The following is a 17261-nucleotide window of genomic DNA, read 5'->3' as shown; positions in this document are numbered from 1 at the left end:
GCTGTATTAAGTCTGACTGCCTATTTCCACATCTTTTGACATGTATAAAAAATATACTGTAATATAGGGATTCTTTTTGTAAAAAAAGAAAGGAAAAAAGGAAACTTGGCAATTACTAACGTTTCCTAAGGATCTAAAAATCATTAGATCTTTCAAGCTGACATTCCAGATAATAGAGAGAAATATTTGTAATGAAGTTCCAGAAAAATTTTTTCACTTAGATTATTCACTCAAAAGATTATGTACTATTGTTAGTTCTGGCTAATATGTGATCCAACTGCAGGTGTTTCGAATTTTAAAACTCTGTGTTGCCAAATAGCACCAAAAATTAATGTTGAGAATACTCTGTTGCCATGGTAATTTCTTGGTTAGAAGACTGCCGACTAACTATAAAGTGAAACCAATGCTTTTGATGTGCCCTAAAATGAGGAAAAGAAAGAAGATCAGTGAGAACTGAAACATTACTTAGTTCCATGTCTTTCTTGTAGGTATTGGAGAGACCTTGAATATTCAACTTCAACACATTTCACTTTCTTTTTACTTTTTGGTTTGGGTTTTTTTCAGCTGGAGTTCTTGCTTTGACACTTGTCGTGTAATGTAAGCAATTTGTAAAAATTTGTAAAAAAGGCCACTGTACAAAACACGAGTGGTTTTGGTGTGTTTTTAAGGACTTCCTCCCTTTCTACTTTAGCAGCCCTGTTTAAACTTGAGGGAGTTCAACAGTAAATCTCTTACTGCAGTAAAATCTAAAAGCTGTTTTATACCTACAGGCATATAAAAATTATTTTTCCTTTTGCTTTGAGCCATTTTGATCCAAATAGATCAGGCTCTTATTTCAACCTCCTAGGGTTTTCATGGCATGAGGGGAATCTATGAGGACTGAAGTATATTCTGTACCTGCAATTTCATTTTTTTCCTGTCATTCATTCACTAGACCCTGGTATATAGTAACTTGTCAATAGCAATATGATTGGCTATATTTAAAGTAGATTCTTCCTGGGACAGAACTAAGAGCCTTGGTTCTTGATGTTTTCTCCTTGTTTACCCACTCTTATGTGTGACCATGTCAGGTAAATCCTGCCAGCCTGGAGCATACAGGAAGAAACTGAAATGCCAAAGCCAGCTCGGAACTACCCTCTTTTTTTTTCCAGGCCTCAAGTGATAGAAAGGATATAAGAGACCTTATATTGCACAGGGAATTTGGATGCGTCTAAGTAAAATTACGGAACATTGCTTTAGGAACACCATCTTCAAATTGTAAAAGAAATATTTTTGCACTTGTGTCTGCAAAATTGTCTTGCTGAAGGCAATTTTCATACAGGAGAGACTTCACCATGTTGAGGGAGAGGCTGTAGGCCTCTGTTTTATGGGTGTGTGTTTGTTCAACCTTATGGATATTTCACAATGCTATAAACTCTTACAATTAGGGGTTTTTTTTCACTAGATGAGGTTAGATGCATTGTCCTTCCTTGAAGAGAACAGAATGATTTGTCTTTTCTGGTTGCTTGTACCAGAACTAGGACTAGACTGTGTGCTGGCATAAAGCAGAAGTGTATGAAGAAATTCTGGTCTGTCTAGTGCTGGTTGTTTAAGGATTTAATAATTTAAGTGCATTATTGGGTCAGGACCAAAATATTCAGTACCTCGTGGGCTGAAGCCCAAGAAGAACAGTTGTATGTGCTGCAGACGGCTCCGAGGAAAAGGCCATGTCCATCAGTTTATTGGCTTTCATGCATTTTGGATAGCTGGGGCTCACTGAGTAAGTTAACTTTTGTTAACTTTGAGTTAAGAAGATTTTTAGATGTTCTGGGTCCTTCAGGTATTTTCATATACAGTACTAGCTTTTGTACATGGTAATGTGAAAAAACACTTTTCCTTCACAGTTTTTCTAGTATTTCAGTGTTTTTTGAATAAAATACATTCAAACGAGTCATATGCAGAAATGTATTAGTGCTTCTCTTAATCCATTGGATTTTTTTTGAAGAATGGTTTGGTTTCGGTTTTTGGGTTTTTTTGTCAAGTACAGTTGATACTGTAGTTCAGAGTAGACACGTACCTTTCTTGATACATCTACAAATCTTTAGTCACACTTTCCTTTACTTTTTTCTAATTGGCTGAACATTAGCTTAGTTTGGAGTCATATTGCTTGTACAGATCTCAAAACAAGTTTCAGAAGTGGCCAAGTATAACATTTTATTCTAATGTAATGTTCGTTTGAGAACTTTGCTGCTGTTGTCTTAAAAATGTGAAGGCAAATATCTTTGACTAGTCATGTGAATTTGAATGCATAATTGTACCTACACTGTCATTTTATCCACATTCCTTGGTGTGTTTTTCTTGCCATCCCTAATATGAGGGCTGTTTCTTAGTGATACAGACTTTCAGAACCTAAACTGGGCTTTTTTGATGTTGTTTTATCTAAAAATGCCTCACATTTCTCTTAAAGAAACTTGAAAAATTTAAAACAAGTTTTTTTGGAACTTAATTATGTGGGAGGCTCTTAAAATAACTTTGTATTCTATTGCACGTGTGTTTTATCTTGTATTATGTACAATACCCATGTTCCATTAATTTAAAAGGGATAATGTCTGTGATCAGAAGCCCTTTCTAGACAGTCTAACACTGATTTAGGAACTGATTCAGCCCTTCCAAGACTTTTGTTAGTTGAAATTAGTTTGTGACTATGATGAAATACCAGTGGCCAAGGAACTATTTCATGAAAAAAAAACCAAAAAAAACTAGAGAAGACTTAGAGATCAAAGGTTCAGTTAAGTAATCCTGTGTCAGTTTCTTTCTGGGCACGAGAAGGGCTTGGACATGCTGAGGATTGGGAAGGTCTGATTGGACTACCACGCAAAAAGACAAATCTCTGGGAATGGCTATTAACCCTTTGGAGCCAGGTGTAACACGGGAGGCACAGTAGGTGAAGCTATTAGTTTCTCCCTTTCTCAGCTGTGGATTCTGGGTTAAATACAGTTGTTGTGGTGTCTTTAAACACACACTTGCTAGAAACCACCCTCTTGGTTTGATATGTACCGTCTGGTGGCTTTGTACTGTGTCAGTGTTACCCATCCATTCAAGCTGGGGCTGTTTTCATTGCTAGATGAGTACCGGAAGCGTTTTGCACAATATCACTTTAATGTAGGCTGTGCTGAAGCCAGCAATTGCTTTTACAATCTCCCTCAGTAGTGTGCACTCCTTGGAAAAGGTGAATTGCAGGGGAGTTTCTAGTTCTTGTCTGTCTTGTCATCTGCTGATCCCCTGCTGTGCTCTTTGTTTGCCCTTTTTTGAAGGGGCAGCAGCAGCTACCATCTGCTTATGGCTTAGAATGGTTTGCATGCCGCTGGCTGGTACATGTCACACTTTGTGGCAGTGCTTACTGCAGGTGGCAAGCTGTTGGGTTGATGGATGCCTCTCTTCTGTGGAATGCCATTAGTTGTGGAAATTTTCTGCATTTCATCTTTGTTTAGCATCAGTAGTAATATAAATACATTATTCTGTGAAGAGGCACAGTGCTGGAGGGATGATTTTTGTTTATAACCATAGCTTTTGAAATACGCTTATGTGCATTCATGCTAGCATATGTTACTACCTAGGCTTGTTTTTAAAAGTGAGTTAATTTCTTTTATGATTTCTTTTAGTTTTAATAATTGATATGTAATTTATATCTATTCGTACTTTGGTGTTACCTATTATTAATAATTTGCAAACACAGAGGTTCGGTAGCATTAATGAATAAGAATGGCTTAATTGTCTTGTAAATAGTGTTTCCCAACAAAATAAAGAAGTGTCTTCAACAAAGGAAAGCATCTCTTGTTCTTTGTTCAAAGAAATCCTTGAAGTGGTTATTTCCACATACAATTGCAGACTTCCTTAATTTCCAGGAACCCTAGATCCTATTGATAGAAGAAATTGTTTGGTTTGTGTTTTGCTTGTTTATAATTACTCTTTTGTGCTTACTGTGACTGCTGAGTAGATTAAAAATCCTTACCGCCTTGTCTTAAAGATTAGTTAAGTCTGATCCTAACTTACACTGCAGCCTTTTTATGTTTCAGTGCAAAGACTTCTCCTTTTCTTACTGTCTTTTCTTAAGGTATTTATAAAAAATACCTTATTATGAATAAATATTTATTGATTTTTGAAAGTCATGACTGTTCTTGGTATGGGTTTTTTGGTTTAAGTTTAGTTTTGTTGGGGTTTTTTTTACTGATGGCAAAGTTGCCTCTCTCACTTTGTAACACAAGAGACCAGGGGCTACCCTGGTGGTCTAAGCATTGTTTCAGGCACACTGTGAATCTGAAGCTAAACTTTTTTGATTGTTTTCCCAAAGAGCTGACTGCTTTCTTGAGAACGGTATGAGTACTTCCAAGAACACAGTTGATGCATACTGTCCCGTGTGAAAGAAGTGACTGGATTACATAAATTGATATTCCTAGTCTGCCAAAGAGCGAATACCTTCCCTCATTCCTGCTGTCGTGTCTATACAGCCTTCATTGGCTGGCAGCAGAGGAGGCTGGAGTTTGGCTGTTGTAGGCCCTGGAAACATGTTGTGTGTGCATTAATATTTCTAATAAAAAATAAATGACAAAATATTTTTGAGAGAAAGTTAAATATACTTCATGTTTGCATACACAGTAACTAATATGTAAAGTATGAGTTGCTTAAACTCCAGTATGTTTCTAGCTTGTGGATGTTTCTAGTGGTTATTAAAAAAAATAGAGAATAAAAAAACTCAAAACAACCCCCCCCTCCCCAGACTTTCTAAGAAGGCATACCCAGTTTGCATCTGACATTCCAAACTCACTGAATGTACATAGTATCAAAGAGGTATTCAACCAGAAGCTGCATTATTTTTCTTCCTTTTAGAAGAAGATGTACTATAGGGACCTATGATAATATCCTTCAGTGTCTTTTAAAAAAGAAATATCTGCATGCCTTGATGGCAAATGGTAATGTTATGGATTTCTTCCTTAGCATGGTAAACACTTGAGCGGTGCTGCTGTATAGCAGAAACTTGGCACTTAAGTGTTTCTTGGTATGTGGTTTCTGCTGTTAACTGAAGTAGAAACGATTTTGTAGGTAGACCTGTGTGTTGTTCCTTCTACTAGGGTAACTAAGGTAAGTACTGACCTTTGCTGTAACGATTTTTGGAACACGAGACCACTTTTAGGTTAGTTGTTTCATCCCAGAAACCTTCTTTACCTTTTCATTTCTCATGGTGTAAGTGGCTAACGCTGCCCCCCGTACAATTCTCCTCCCTTGATTCTCAGAGGAGCGCTGCTCCACATGTTCCTTGGCTTCCCTGGCAGAGGTAGGGGCATGTGCGCCTCTCTAGAAATTGTTTTGCTCTGATTCAGCTTTCAGTTAAGCCACTGCTGAATACAGAGTTCAGGGCTTAACAACTCGATTGAGTCAGTAACCTAAGCTACAAACATAGTCATTTGTGCAAAGTATGTGTTCTACTTTTTTTTTCTTTTTTTTTCTTTTTTTTTCTTTTTTTTTTCTTTTTTTTTCTGGTTTTTTTTTTTCAGTATCATCTTTATGGTCTCTGCACAGGGTGTATATATACTAGCCAGACTCCCCATGACAGGTGTGAAATACAGCTCTGCGAGCTTTGAAGGTTTTTCTTTTCCTTTTTTTTTTTTTTTGTTCAGTTTAGGTTTATAGTAGTGATATTCCTGATGGACTTGACTAGACGGTGCAGTCATCATCAATCTATCATTTTGATGTTATCTCTTGAGAAATTAGAATAGAAATCTGATGTAAAGAACTTTATTGAGAAAGAGGTGCCAATTTAATTTTGAAACTTATCCCACTGGATCAATTTATGATAAATTTGGCCTTTGTCAGGAAAACTGATTATTTTTGTTTGTTTTAGTATTTCCTGTTATACTAAGTTAAACTATTAAATATAAAATCTTAATAGACATAGTGTGATATATATGAATAAATAAGGGGGAAGTTGAATTTTAAAAAAAAGGGTCACCACTGACTCCCTGTATCTCTGAAACGTTCATCATTGACAAGACAGCACCTGGGCATAAGGTTTTTCATTATGGAATTTAATTGCAAACATTGGGAAGATTTCTTTGTTCATCCCGTCTGTCTAATAATAATGAAAATTCTCTTTCTTTGTTACTGGAGTGAGTAGTAAGACCAAAATATCATTGTCAAATTTTCTTAGAAACCGCCTGCTTTACATTTAAGAATAGAGTACTGGGTAGGATGGCAAATTGAGACAGACTGTAGCAAGTTAGAAATCACTTGGATTTTTGTTTTCAGCAAAAATTAATTCAAATATATAAAAGAATTTTATATCTCAAATTCTGTTCCATCATAAAGAATGTTTATTTTGAGAGTCTTTCCTTAATACTTCAAAGTGTTTCATAATGAAAATGCTTTTATGCATTATACACCAATTGACTTAATCTACTGCTGGCTGTTTCACTGGGACAAAAATAAGCCAAGTGAAGGCAAAAGGTGAGACTTTTCAAATCTCTAGCTCAGTCTAGCTCTTAAGAATAATATTAAAGTATGGCTAGTTAGGAATGTCTTGTCTTCTGTTTAGACCTCAGACGCATTTTTAGACTGTTGGTTGTTCTTCCTCTGATGTTTATGGAAGCAATTTGATTTTAATGGAAATCTGAATTCATTTGAAATGGGATTTGGTTAGCAGGGAAATGCACTCTTTTTTCAAAAATAGTTCTTTGTTGAACTAATTTCTAAAATTTAAGTTAATGTAATGAATGTATTGTATATGGAACGTAATCAAGGAAAACACTTTATAATGTCTTCCATATTTCTCACAGGTTGTGAAGATGAGAAAAGATGTGAAGAAGGCCAGAGTCCTGACTATTCGCAGACTAACCAGACACATCGGGAAATTAAAATTGAAAAAGTCAGTTTTAAATAATAGTGTTCCTGTTTTTGTTTTTATAAATGAGGCAGTATTTAATTGTTTTCACAAAAACAGAAAAGTGGGAGAAGAATGTACTACATTTAAAACTTAAGACACTAAAATACATAAATTCTGTTTGTCTTATTTTTACATCATTTTAGACTAAAAATACTAACTAGAAGGAGTTTCATAAAGCAGAATTGGAATGACTTTTTGTAATGGGATTTAATGTATTGGAAGGTTATCTGAATCAGCTACAGAACCTTTTACAGCACTTAAAGAACTGTCAGATTTGATTTTTTAGGTTATTCTGCTGTTAAGTTTCACCATGTTTTCTCACTGCAGATTGTGTGACAAAAAATACTTTCAGTTTGCATAGATATACAGGTCATACTTGATTTTTAGTCATTACTATTAATGAATTCTTATATAAACAGTTTAAACAATATTTTGTAGATTATACTTTTAAAGATTATTGGTGCAAAATAATACCATGTGTCTTATTTGAGACAGTATGAGATACATCTTTTACTGTGTTCATAGTGTAAATTGAGCATACTCTTCTCTCACAATTTTAGCAAGTTGTACAAAATAAGAAGCAAACCCAATGAACTTCCATATTTAAATATTGCAGATCTTAAAGTATAATTGTATTTGAGACACTATTGTGTCATCTATTGTTGATATGAATTGTGGTTTACTTTTTTCTAATACAGTAACATTGTTTTTCACATTGTTCTGCTAAATCTTCAGTGTTTCCTCCACTGTTCAGAACAGCAAAAGCATTAGGCTATGTTCAGCTCTTTGCTAAAGTGTTCATGTGACAATAAGGGATTGTGTTTATGCTCCATCTCCTGATTTTTTAATTTTGATATTTAGTATTGCTAGTGAGGAAATAAAGTAACTAAACTGAGATTTTCTTAATAAAGATAGACTTCATTTGCAGGGGTTCAGAAGACTTGAAATTAAAGAACCAAAAACGAGTTGAGAGATTAATAGAAGAAATCCATGCCATGAAGGTAATGCCATGTTTAGATATTTCAATATTACAGGCAGTTATTTTAGTAACTGAAAGTTTTGTCTGTTCTCTGCTGCTGCCTTACTGAAACTTAAAGTATTTTCAGAGTAAGCTTGAACATTAACACAACTAGAAAATGATGAATATTTGCATTTGTCAGGGTGTTAAACAGTTTGAGTCTTAAGCTTTCCAGGCTAAACATGAATTTGCTTAGCAGTGTGTGGTGTTCGAAGTTTTTACTGTAACATTAAAGCACAGAATTTAAAGTTCTCATGGCACTCAGGAGTATGGGGAGGCATTTTGTGTGTCTGACAGTACGGTATTGGTATTGTCTGTTCTCCAAGCTCTAAACATCATGCCATTTGTATTTAGTTCTGTTATAGTTTCAAATTGTGTCTGCAAGGGAGTGGCAATGCTTGAGTCACATCTTTTTTTAATTTTTAGCCTTGCTGTCAATTGATAGTTTTTGTATCTTATATGTTATGACATCAAGAAAATGCTTCAGAAATTCTGTAACTTCATGATGATTTGTGCTGATCTCTCCATTTTAGTTGATACTACATAAAATTATGTGTGCTGAAATGAGTTACGAATTCCAGTCATAAGGGTTGAGCACAAGAGTCATGTATAGGCCATGAAAAATGTTTTCTCACAATATGGCTGTTTTGATTGTTTACTTGATAACTGTAGTTGATAACCGTAGTGATTAAATCTCTCTTACTATTGTGTGCTATTCTGGGAGGTTCTTTGTTTTTAACATTTCTGTCTTCCTTTCCTCAACCTTGCGGAGATCTGTCTTAGTCTTCAAAAAAAGCTAGCAACAGGAAAGGCTTCATTGACCAAGTTAGATGTGTTCTGTGCCAGATTGATCAGGTAGAATCATATGGATTTTTAGCTTAATACTTCCAGTAAGAGTCCTCATAAACCAGTAAAAAGGAAAAGAAAGCGGACAGCACTTCTCAAACACCATGACAGTAATACTGAGGCACTCTGCTTTAATGACTTGCCATCAGTATTAAACTTGGTCTTGTATTTGCTCATTTTTCTCTCTCTCCTTTTTTTTAAGTTTTTAAAATCTTTTTAATGGCAAGTTTATGTGTGTCTCAGTTCCTAAGAGAATATCTCAAGTGATCAGGTGTGCTGGAGCACTGAGCTCAAAAGTCCGTGTTTTATGGGGCTTTTGTGAGTGTTTGTGAGAGGGTTTCACTGCAAGATTTGTTCTGCATGCATTTACCAGGAGTCTTTGTTTTGTCCACATTGTGCTTTTCTTTCCAGGATTGGCTCATGCAGACATCTTAAAGCCTGCCTGCACTCAGGACTGTATTGGCCAAGTACATTCAAGTGTTGCTTCAGTTGGCATGAATATGTACAGGGCTTGTAAGTGGTAGCTTTAAGAGTGGTTGTCAAGAGAGGATAGATTTATAGTCTAGAGAGCTGAAGGCAAATTTTACTCTGAAATACTTTATAGAAAGGGAAGAGTCTTCAGAGTAAGCAGCTGAGAAGGAAAAACTCTCCCACTTCTTGGGCAGATAGCTAGTAAATGCACTTGGTTATCTGAAATTTTAAGTGCTGTAGGTTGACTTTATTGTTAAAAAAAATGCACCATTATATTAATATTTCAATAGGAAAAACGTTGGGTTACTTGGAGATTTTTAGTCTTTAAAAATGCACAAATTGACACGTACTAGCTGTATAGTGTATTTTTTTTCTTAGAAAAATTTCTGTTTCTTATGAATCACAACCTAAAAGGCGCTAGTTGTTTCTGTATTTTTTCCAACCACTGTTGATTTCTAGACTAACAGAGATTTTTAGAGATGAAATAGAAATATTCCTCATTCATCATGGAAAAAGTAAAAAAGACAGCTTTCACACCAACTGGTAATGTTCTTTCAGATGAGTGGATGATTTTATATTGGTGAAGCCTCAGTATCAACAACCTTTTGTCCTAAGTTACTGATCATAATATTTGTAAAAAACACTTTCGCATAACTCCAATTAGGAATTTGAGAATTTTAAGGAAAGATTGGAGAGAACAGAAAAAGGAAGTGATCTATAGAGTTGCAATTTAGAGCAGGCTTGAATTATTCTAGATTATTTTAGCAATTTTAGTGTCTGGATCTCAAACACATGCCAGAAGAGATTCAAAATCCTTTTCAAAATTGGTGGACTGTGTGCCGGACATAGCAATTGTTCCTGTTCTATTAACACCAAGTTGTCCATGAACTTCTCCTCACATGTTTTATGTAAGAAAAAAATCTCTGACTTCTCTCTTACTGAATAATTAGTCTTGAGGAGGTGAAAACTGCAAAGAACAATTCAGTGGAAAAGAAAAAAATCCAAGAAAATAATTACATCAGCCAAAGTGGTTTGGAGCCAGAAAGTGGACATTACTCCAAAGTCCAATAGCGTGTGGTATTTTCAGGATAAAAGATTTATTGAAGTGGTTACTTAGAATTTCTGGAAATTCTTTATTGATTGGAGGCATGAAGGCTTTCTGTAGGTTGAAGAAAATAGTACAAAATTTCTTTGAGATTTTCCCAGTTGCCAAAGACATCTCTTTGTAAACATCAGTCCTTTTTTCTTCCATCTGTCAAGGACAAACCCAGACCTCCTTTCTCCTTATCATATATCCAGAAGACAAAAAAAAAGCCTTCTGAGGACTGTTGGCAACAAAGTCTTTGGAAGGACTTTACGTGTTCTGATGACCTCAGAAGGCATTATTGGGGGATTCCATTTTACAGGGAATTTGTTTCAGGGAAGAAAGACTGAAATTCTGGAACCTTGAAAGAGTTGTCTGTTTTACTGAAGTTTTTAATGCAATGGCTTAAGTTTCTCTTATTCAGAAAAAAAAATATAATGGTTTGAAATCCTAATTAGGGAGAATTCTTTGCTGAATTATGTTCCTCAGTTCAACTGCGTGTAAACCCACAAGCTTTTTGTACTGATTAATTTACTTGGGGAATCTGTTTCTTGGTTAGCCGTGTTTCAATATGGCTGCTGCTACTTTGTGGAACAAATGTTGTCTTTCATCCAGGCTGTAACCAAAAAACCCAAAGCACACCCAAAGAAAACCATCCCAGTTGCCTGATGGTGCAATGCTTATAGACTGCCTGCAGCTCAGCAGGACTTTTCTGAATGAAACAGATTTGAACTTTCAGTTACAAGATTTTAACTTCTCTTTCTAGAGTGGATCTTTACTAACTACAGTAGATACAATAGATAAAGTAAAATATACTGTTATACTGTATAATATATATACAGTATAATAATGCAGTAGATACAATAGGAAAGACAAAATGCTTGCTGTTACTAAATGTTGTGTCACTTATTCTCAGGGATGCTATTTTCCTGTCCTCAAGTAAATTCTGAACAGACAGTGCTGACATAATATCACTATAAATACACTGTTTCCTAGGAATGAGACGGTGTAAGATGCTTTTACTTCTTAGGTTTAATACTCCTGTCCCTGTCTTTTTTTTAATACGCTCTGCGTAGTCACGTATGCACAGTTCTGCATATATTGAAAATCTGTGAAGTGTTGGTGCTGGGCTGTATTGAAAAACCTTTTGTTACTTGAATTTGCAAATAGTACCTATTGTATTATTGTTAGAATGACAGTTTTGTATTCTCTGTATTTGCATTGTTAGAACTGAAGAATAAAAAAACTTAATTGGCAAATACAATTAAAAGTGTCTCAAGCACAACAATCAGAAGTAAACATTGTGAGAAATGAGAGCAGTTAAAAGTCCAGCTACATGGGTGCAGGAACTGGGTTAATTGGTTGCATGAGTTCTCAAAGCTATTGGAATAATACACTGGTTTTTGAGTTCTTCAGTTTTCATTTTTCTAAAACTGTATGAAATACTTATTCAACAATTCATGAAAGATGGGAGAAAAGAACAGTATGACCTTTTCTAGTCCTCTATTATGATACTACTTCTTTGAAATACCAACTTGTGTGTACTTGCAGGTATTTCTTTGCTTGCTTGTCAGGCTTGATGATACTATGAAAATGGATTACTCATCCATGGTATGGTACTACTTATCATATTTAAAAAGCTATTATTTTTTGAAAGTTTCTTTACACAAAAATAACAGGTTGTCTAGTAATTTCGTACCAATGTGTAGCTTACCTTGAGTTACTTGAATTTCTTGGCTGAAGTAAGACCTTAATATAATCGTTGTTTCTTTACCATGTGTGTAGGAGTACTTTTGCCTTCAACTTACAACAAAAACTTTGGCATTATGTAAGGTGTTGCTATAGCAGTATCATGTTTGGAGGATGCCCTTTAAGAAAATATGGACAACAGGCAACTTGCAGTGCTTGAAGGAAAAATGTCTTCCAGTTGTTAGGAATGAGCAGCAGTTGGTTTCAGCCATTTTCAAGTGTCTTGGAAAGATATGTTCTCTATCTTGAAAATTATCACTGGAGAAACAGATTAGTTAATACAATGAAGGTGTTTAATACACTAAAACCACAGTATTTATCATGGAATAATTAATTTAGTACAAGAGATGCAGGAAAAAATAATGCTTTGCATTCTATTCTCTCAGTTTCATAATCTAGCAAGGTATTAACAGAAGTAGACTTAAATATTAACTCCATTATTAAAGTTTTGAAAGCCAAATTGGTTTATAAAAGTAGAACTTCAGTTTGAAGGATGTTTTCACACTCTTTGTCCTTGGAACAACAATCATTCAATTTCTTGAACGTAACAGTGGTAAGGTTGAGAACAGGGCTGGGTAACTGATGATTTTTGTAGGAGGTCAGCTTAAGGAACTTGGTAGGTTTTTCAGTATGGCCTTTTTGTGTGGAATTTTTATATTCTGAAATACCAGGCTTTTTCATAAAGTTTTTGTCATTTTCTTCTACCACTAGTGTTTTCTTTCTTGGTTAATGGTTTCATCTTTTGTAACTTGGGTTTCAGTTAATATCTTGCCGTAAAATTGTCTTAAGTCAGGTGAGAACTAACGCACTTTTTTTCTTTTTCTTTCTCCTAGCATATGTTTCCAACAGTCTTGCATATTTTCTTTTAAAATAGATAGCAAACATTCATCTTAATGTTACAGAATCTTTAACCTGTAAAAGTTTTTGTAAGAGTAATGGGAAGTGCTTGAACTTCAGTGTAATCAGCCTAAGAACAGTCCTTGATGCTTCTCTACAAAAGGCAGAGGCAGGGGTGGTTCAGCTTTCACAATGGTGTGGGCCAAATGCCACTTGTAGACCATTTCAGGGAAGGAAGAAGGGCTAGAACGCAAAGTTTTTCAGCCCTCCTTCAGTGGAGCAGTCCAGATCCTTGCATGTCTGACTTTTTATCCAAGCATGATGCGTTCATCTGCAGTAATGTAGGATTCATGGGACTTTGAGTGGCAGATACATCCACTTGTGCATTGGTCAGGTGTACACATGGGAGGAGTCAGGCACTCTTAGGAAACACAAAAGTTTGCTGCTTGTGCTCTCAACAGCACATCCTGCTTTGCCAGTGGCAGTTCATTGCTGGTTTGAACAATGTATGCCTTAGTAAGGAGAATTATTTCTGTTAAACAAACTGAATATTAATTTCACGACTACCTAAAATGATGTCAAGGCTGAAGCAAAAGTTCTCCCAAGTAAGGAGCACAATGTAAAGACCACTTAACATAATGGAGAAGGTGGTGTGGATAAACAGTGTGTTCCTGAGCCCAAATACAAGCAGGAAGTCCACTGAAGGTTGAAGCAAGAACAGACAGCCTGTGAGGAATATAGACACTGGGCCTGAATGCACACAGATGATGTTAATAAAAACAAAACGGATGGATTTTCAAATAGTGTGGAGTGTGAAGCTCTGCAGGAATGGGTTCTGTAGGTATACTGGCAGCAGAAGTAAGGAAAACAAGAGTCCACAGCTCAGTGTGGAGATACAGAAAACAGTGAGATGTTTAATAGTTTTTTAAATTGATGAATAAGAATGAGGAAGGAATGCCTCATCAGAAACCTACATAAACGTGTCTCCTCAGTACAGCCTCTTTCTTGAATATTCCTACCTATAGCCTTTTCTGATTCTCAGATAGTGAGAAAGCAGGTTGGTATACTCACTGGCTGAGTTCTCTTCTTAATTTTCATAGCATTTCATACTCCATCAGTATACATGGCTTCCATTCATATTTATGGTAAAATGAGGAACTCCATACTCAATATTAACTGTTTTCCCAAGCTAGTCTCCTGGTTGCTCCCCCTGCAGGGTCAAAATAGGTTTAATGAGCAATCTCAGCATGAGAAAGCTGTAGAATATGATACTTTCTTTTTTTTTTCCTAGATAGTGAGCATAAAAGAATACTTAAAGTTGTAAGAAAGAAAGAAAAATTAGTGTGGGACCTTGTACTGTACAGTTTTAATTTGGAGGAAGAAAATAACTGACAGCCATTCCTACTGTTTTCTTACATTATGATAGCAGAAGTTTGTTTGGGTTTTTTTAATATACTGAAATACTGTCCTGGACTACATTAAAAAAATGGGATGCATTTCTTAAATACAAAAGTCGGTAAAAATATCATCAGCTTCGTTTTGAAAACTTAATTGTTGACAAGATACTTAAATAGAAGCAGCTATCATGTGTTTTTTTTCTTATGCATTAGATTCCTAGTTACAAAGTCAAAACAGATCACAAGGGCAGCTTTTTGTTGGATTTGAGACAACGTAAGGAAAATATTAAAGTAGGTTCTAAGTGCAGGTTGTCAGCTGACCTAAAAATATGGCTTGCAGATGAAGGTTTTTCAAGTCTTGCATAAGAATTTTACTATCTTATTTTTTGTAAGGATGCAGAATAAGCCATTTTCACTTTTTGAAAAAATAGGGCTTGCAGATGAGACATCTCCTTTCTGAATTCTGTGTATTTTCATTGTTTATTTCAATAAAGAGGCAACCTTGGCAGTACTATAAAAAAAATCAATGCAAAAAAATATGCCTTTGTGTGAAAATTGACCAGCGATAGCAAAACAAACCATTTATTATTAATCAAAATAATGACAGAAGTGTCAGCTTGTTTTTGCACTCATTTTGAAAATATTTATATGTATTCAAAATAGATGTTTTTTTGTTGTTGGCTTCTTTCATCATCCCAACATGCATTTCATTTTATTGCACCAACTTGGGTCTTTTTCTTAAATTTTTCTGTAATTTATGAGAAGCTGAGACAGAAAATAATGTTTCTGTAAGTACGACATACCTTTCTTTTATATTTTGACCATCCTATGCTGAGGTGTAGTAGTAGTCAAGATAAGATGGTCCTCATGAGATCTCTGAGGCAGTTCTAATTAATTTCTTGCTGTATGGTAGCTGATCTTTGTACTTAGTTTATTCTGGAGAAGCTAACAAAAATATCTGCAGTAAACAGTGAATCTACTTAGTATGGTGGATTAATATTAAACTGTCTAAATATCCTTAATTAACTGTCCTTTTTTGTCCTCTTTCTTCTGAAGAAATTTTCCACAGAAATTAGATCTTTTGTTCTTCACGAATAGAAATTATTCTTTAATATTGTGGTAAAGGTCTTATTCCTATTTCTTCTAATTGAAGGGTTTGTAGTGGGAGGGGGAAGAAATTGGAGATTACTATGAGTATCTTTATAGTCACTTGGAAATTAATTAATTCGGAATGGTGACTGCAGCTGCTGTGACTCCTTATTGCAACTGATGCTTTTGTGTGTAAAATCTTATTTCCCCCATGGCTGCCTCCTGCTTAAAGAAAAAGAAAAGATGAAGTCTGTTTGGGAATGTAATGCTAATGTAAATAGGACTTCAGTGCGAACAGATGTATTGAGACTTTTATTAGAAGTATGGCTTTAGTGAACACATGGATTAATAGGATGAGGCAGATTAATGGTATCTTTAGGAGATGACAGTCATACCTTGCAAATCAGTGGGAGTTCTTTGAAGGAGTAAATACATAGTAGATATTGTTGATTGAGTCTGTATATTGTTATATATTATTTTTTTAAAAGCTGTTGTCTAGCTTTCTCCAAAGCCTCTAGCGGTTTTATGTGGAATTTTCTTCTTTTAGTCATAGAGTTAAACATAGTAAGTGAAAGAGAAGAATAGATGCTTGGCTTTCATAGTGTTGGAAACCTGAAAGTGGAGTTCTGTGCAGATCAGTGCTGGAAATGATTCAGAAAAAGAGAATGAATGACAGAGCTTGAGGATTCCAAAATTTTGGGGTAGTGAAGATAGTAATACTAAAACACTGCAGAACTGACCAACTGGGCAATGAAATGACTGAAGAAATTCAATGGTGATAAATGCTAAGTAATATGTGTGATGGTGGTGAGAATTACATTTCCAGTAGTTCATTTTCACTGGATTGAAATTGGCTTTTACCGATACCACTAGGAGGTGGTTATCAGAGTTACCATAGATATCTGTGAAAATGCTATATTGCTCTTCCTTGTCTTCAGACAGAAGACAGTCTGTTCCTATTAAAATCAATTATTTTACTGTATACTGCATAAATCATCTTTGTGTATGTAAAAAACAACCAAATAAGCTAGTAAAAATATAAAGAAGAGTGTCAAGGATGATCAGATACGGCACAGCATCTATATAAGGTGTAACAAAACTGGAAGAGGATTCCCCAGGATACAAAGTGAACTATTGATGTTGGAGTTTTACACAGTTAATGTATTTGTCCTGGATAATTATTGTGCCATTTGTGTACCAATTTTTGCTGAGGAGCTTTTAACAGCCAGTTTGAAAATCTGCATATGCTAAAAGTAAAAATTTTTTGTGTGTGTTTTGTTACGGTCTCTTCTGTCCAGAATTTACTCCTCACCCTGGGCAAATCAGGTGACAGGTTTATCTTGCTGAAGTTTCAAGATCTCTAGGAAAGGATAAAAACTAATTTATTTTTTTTCTCTGTGGAGCCTGGAGGAGGAGTTTTCCTGGAGACAGTGCATACTGAGAAGAGGAATGGAAACAAGAAGTTCTTTCTTTCTGTATGGTGTCTAATCTTCCTTTCTTTTATTCCCTCTGGAAGCAGACAAAGGGGTTGTGCACCTAGGGTCTGTGTATTCACGTTCTTCTACTTCACACTGCATCTCTTCAGGTTCTTCTGTCCTCACTCTTTGTTTCTGTTTCCGTCTCTTATTTCAAACCCGAATGTAGCGGGTGGGGGCTGTTACGCGGATTGCGCCCATTTGTCAGCCACTATCTTGTTGTTTGGTAATGCTGCGAGCATCCATCACGTCCTTTCCCTGGCTGCCTCGGTGGCGCCGTGCTGGCTCTCGCTCCTGCCGGGCGGGAGCGGCGGGGAGCGGGGGCGCCGCTCCAGGGGTGCCCCGCGCCCTCCCTTGGCAGGTAGCGCCGCTTTCCTGC

The 17261-nt window shown here is 35.7% G+C and overlaps 1 protein-coding gene across 2 annotated transcripts in view; it reads left to right on the top strand.

Moving 5' to 3' along the window:
* Positions 1–17261, top strand: part of SRFBP1 (serum response factor binding protein 1) — a 67580-nt gene that overhangs the window by 15827 nt on the left and 34492 nt on the right. Inside the window, exons 2-3 of one of the 2 annotated variants that reach the window (XM_069002121.1) lie at positions 6810–6898; positions 7845–7917. The exons of the other annotated variant lie outside the window; for it this stretch is intronic. Of the exons in view, the coding sequence (XP_068858222.1) occupies positions 6810–6898; positions 7845–7917 (162 nt within the window). The remainder of the gene's footprint in view (positions 1–6809; positions 6899–7844; positions 7918–17261) is intronic. 2 annotated transcript variants of the gene reach the window in all.

This window comes from Aphelocoma coerulescens (assembly GCF_041296385.1).
Source record: "Aphelocoma coerulescens isolate FSJ_1873_10779 chromosome Z unlocalized genomic scaffold, UR_Acoe_1.0 ChrZ, whole genome shotgun sequence".
NCBI classification, from domain to species: Eukaryota; Metazoa; Chordata; class Aves; order Passeriformes; family Corvidae; genus Aphelocoma; species Aphelocoma coerulescens.
This window is presented reverse-complemented; position numbering and strand designations above follow the sequence as displayed.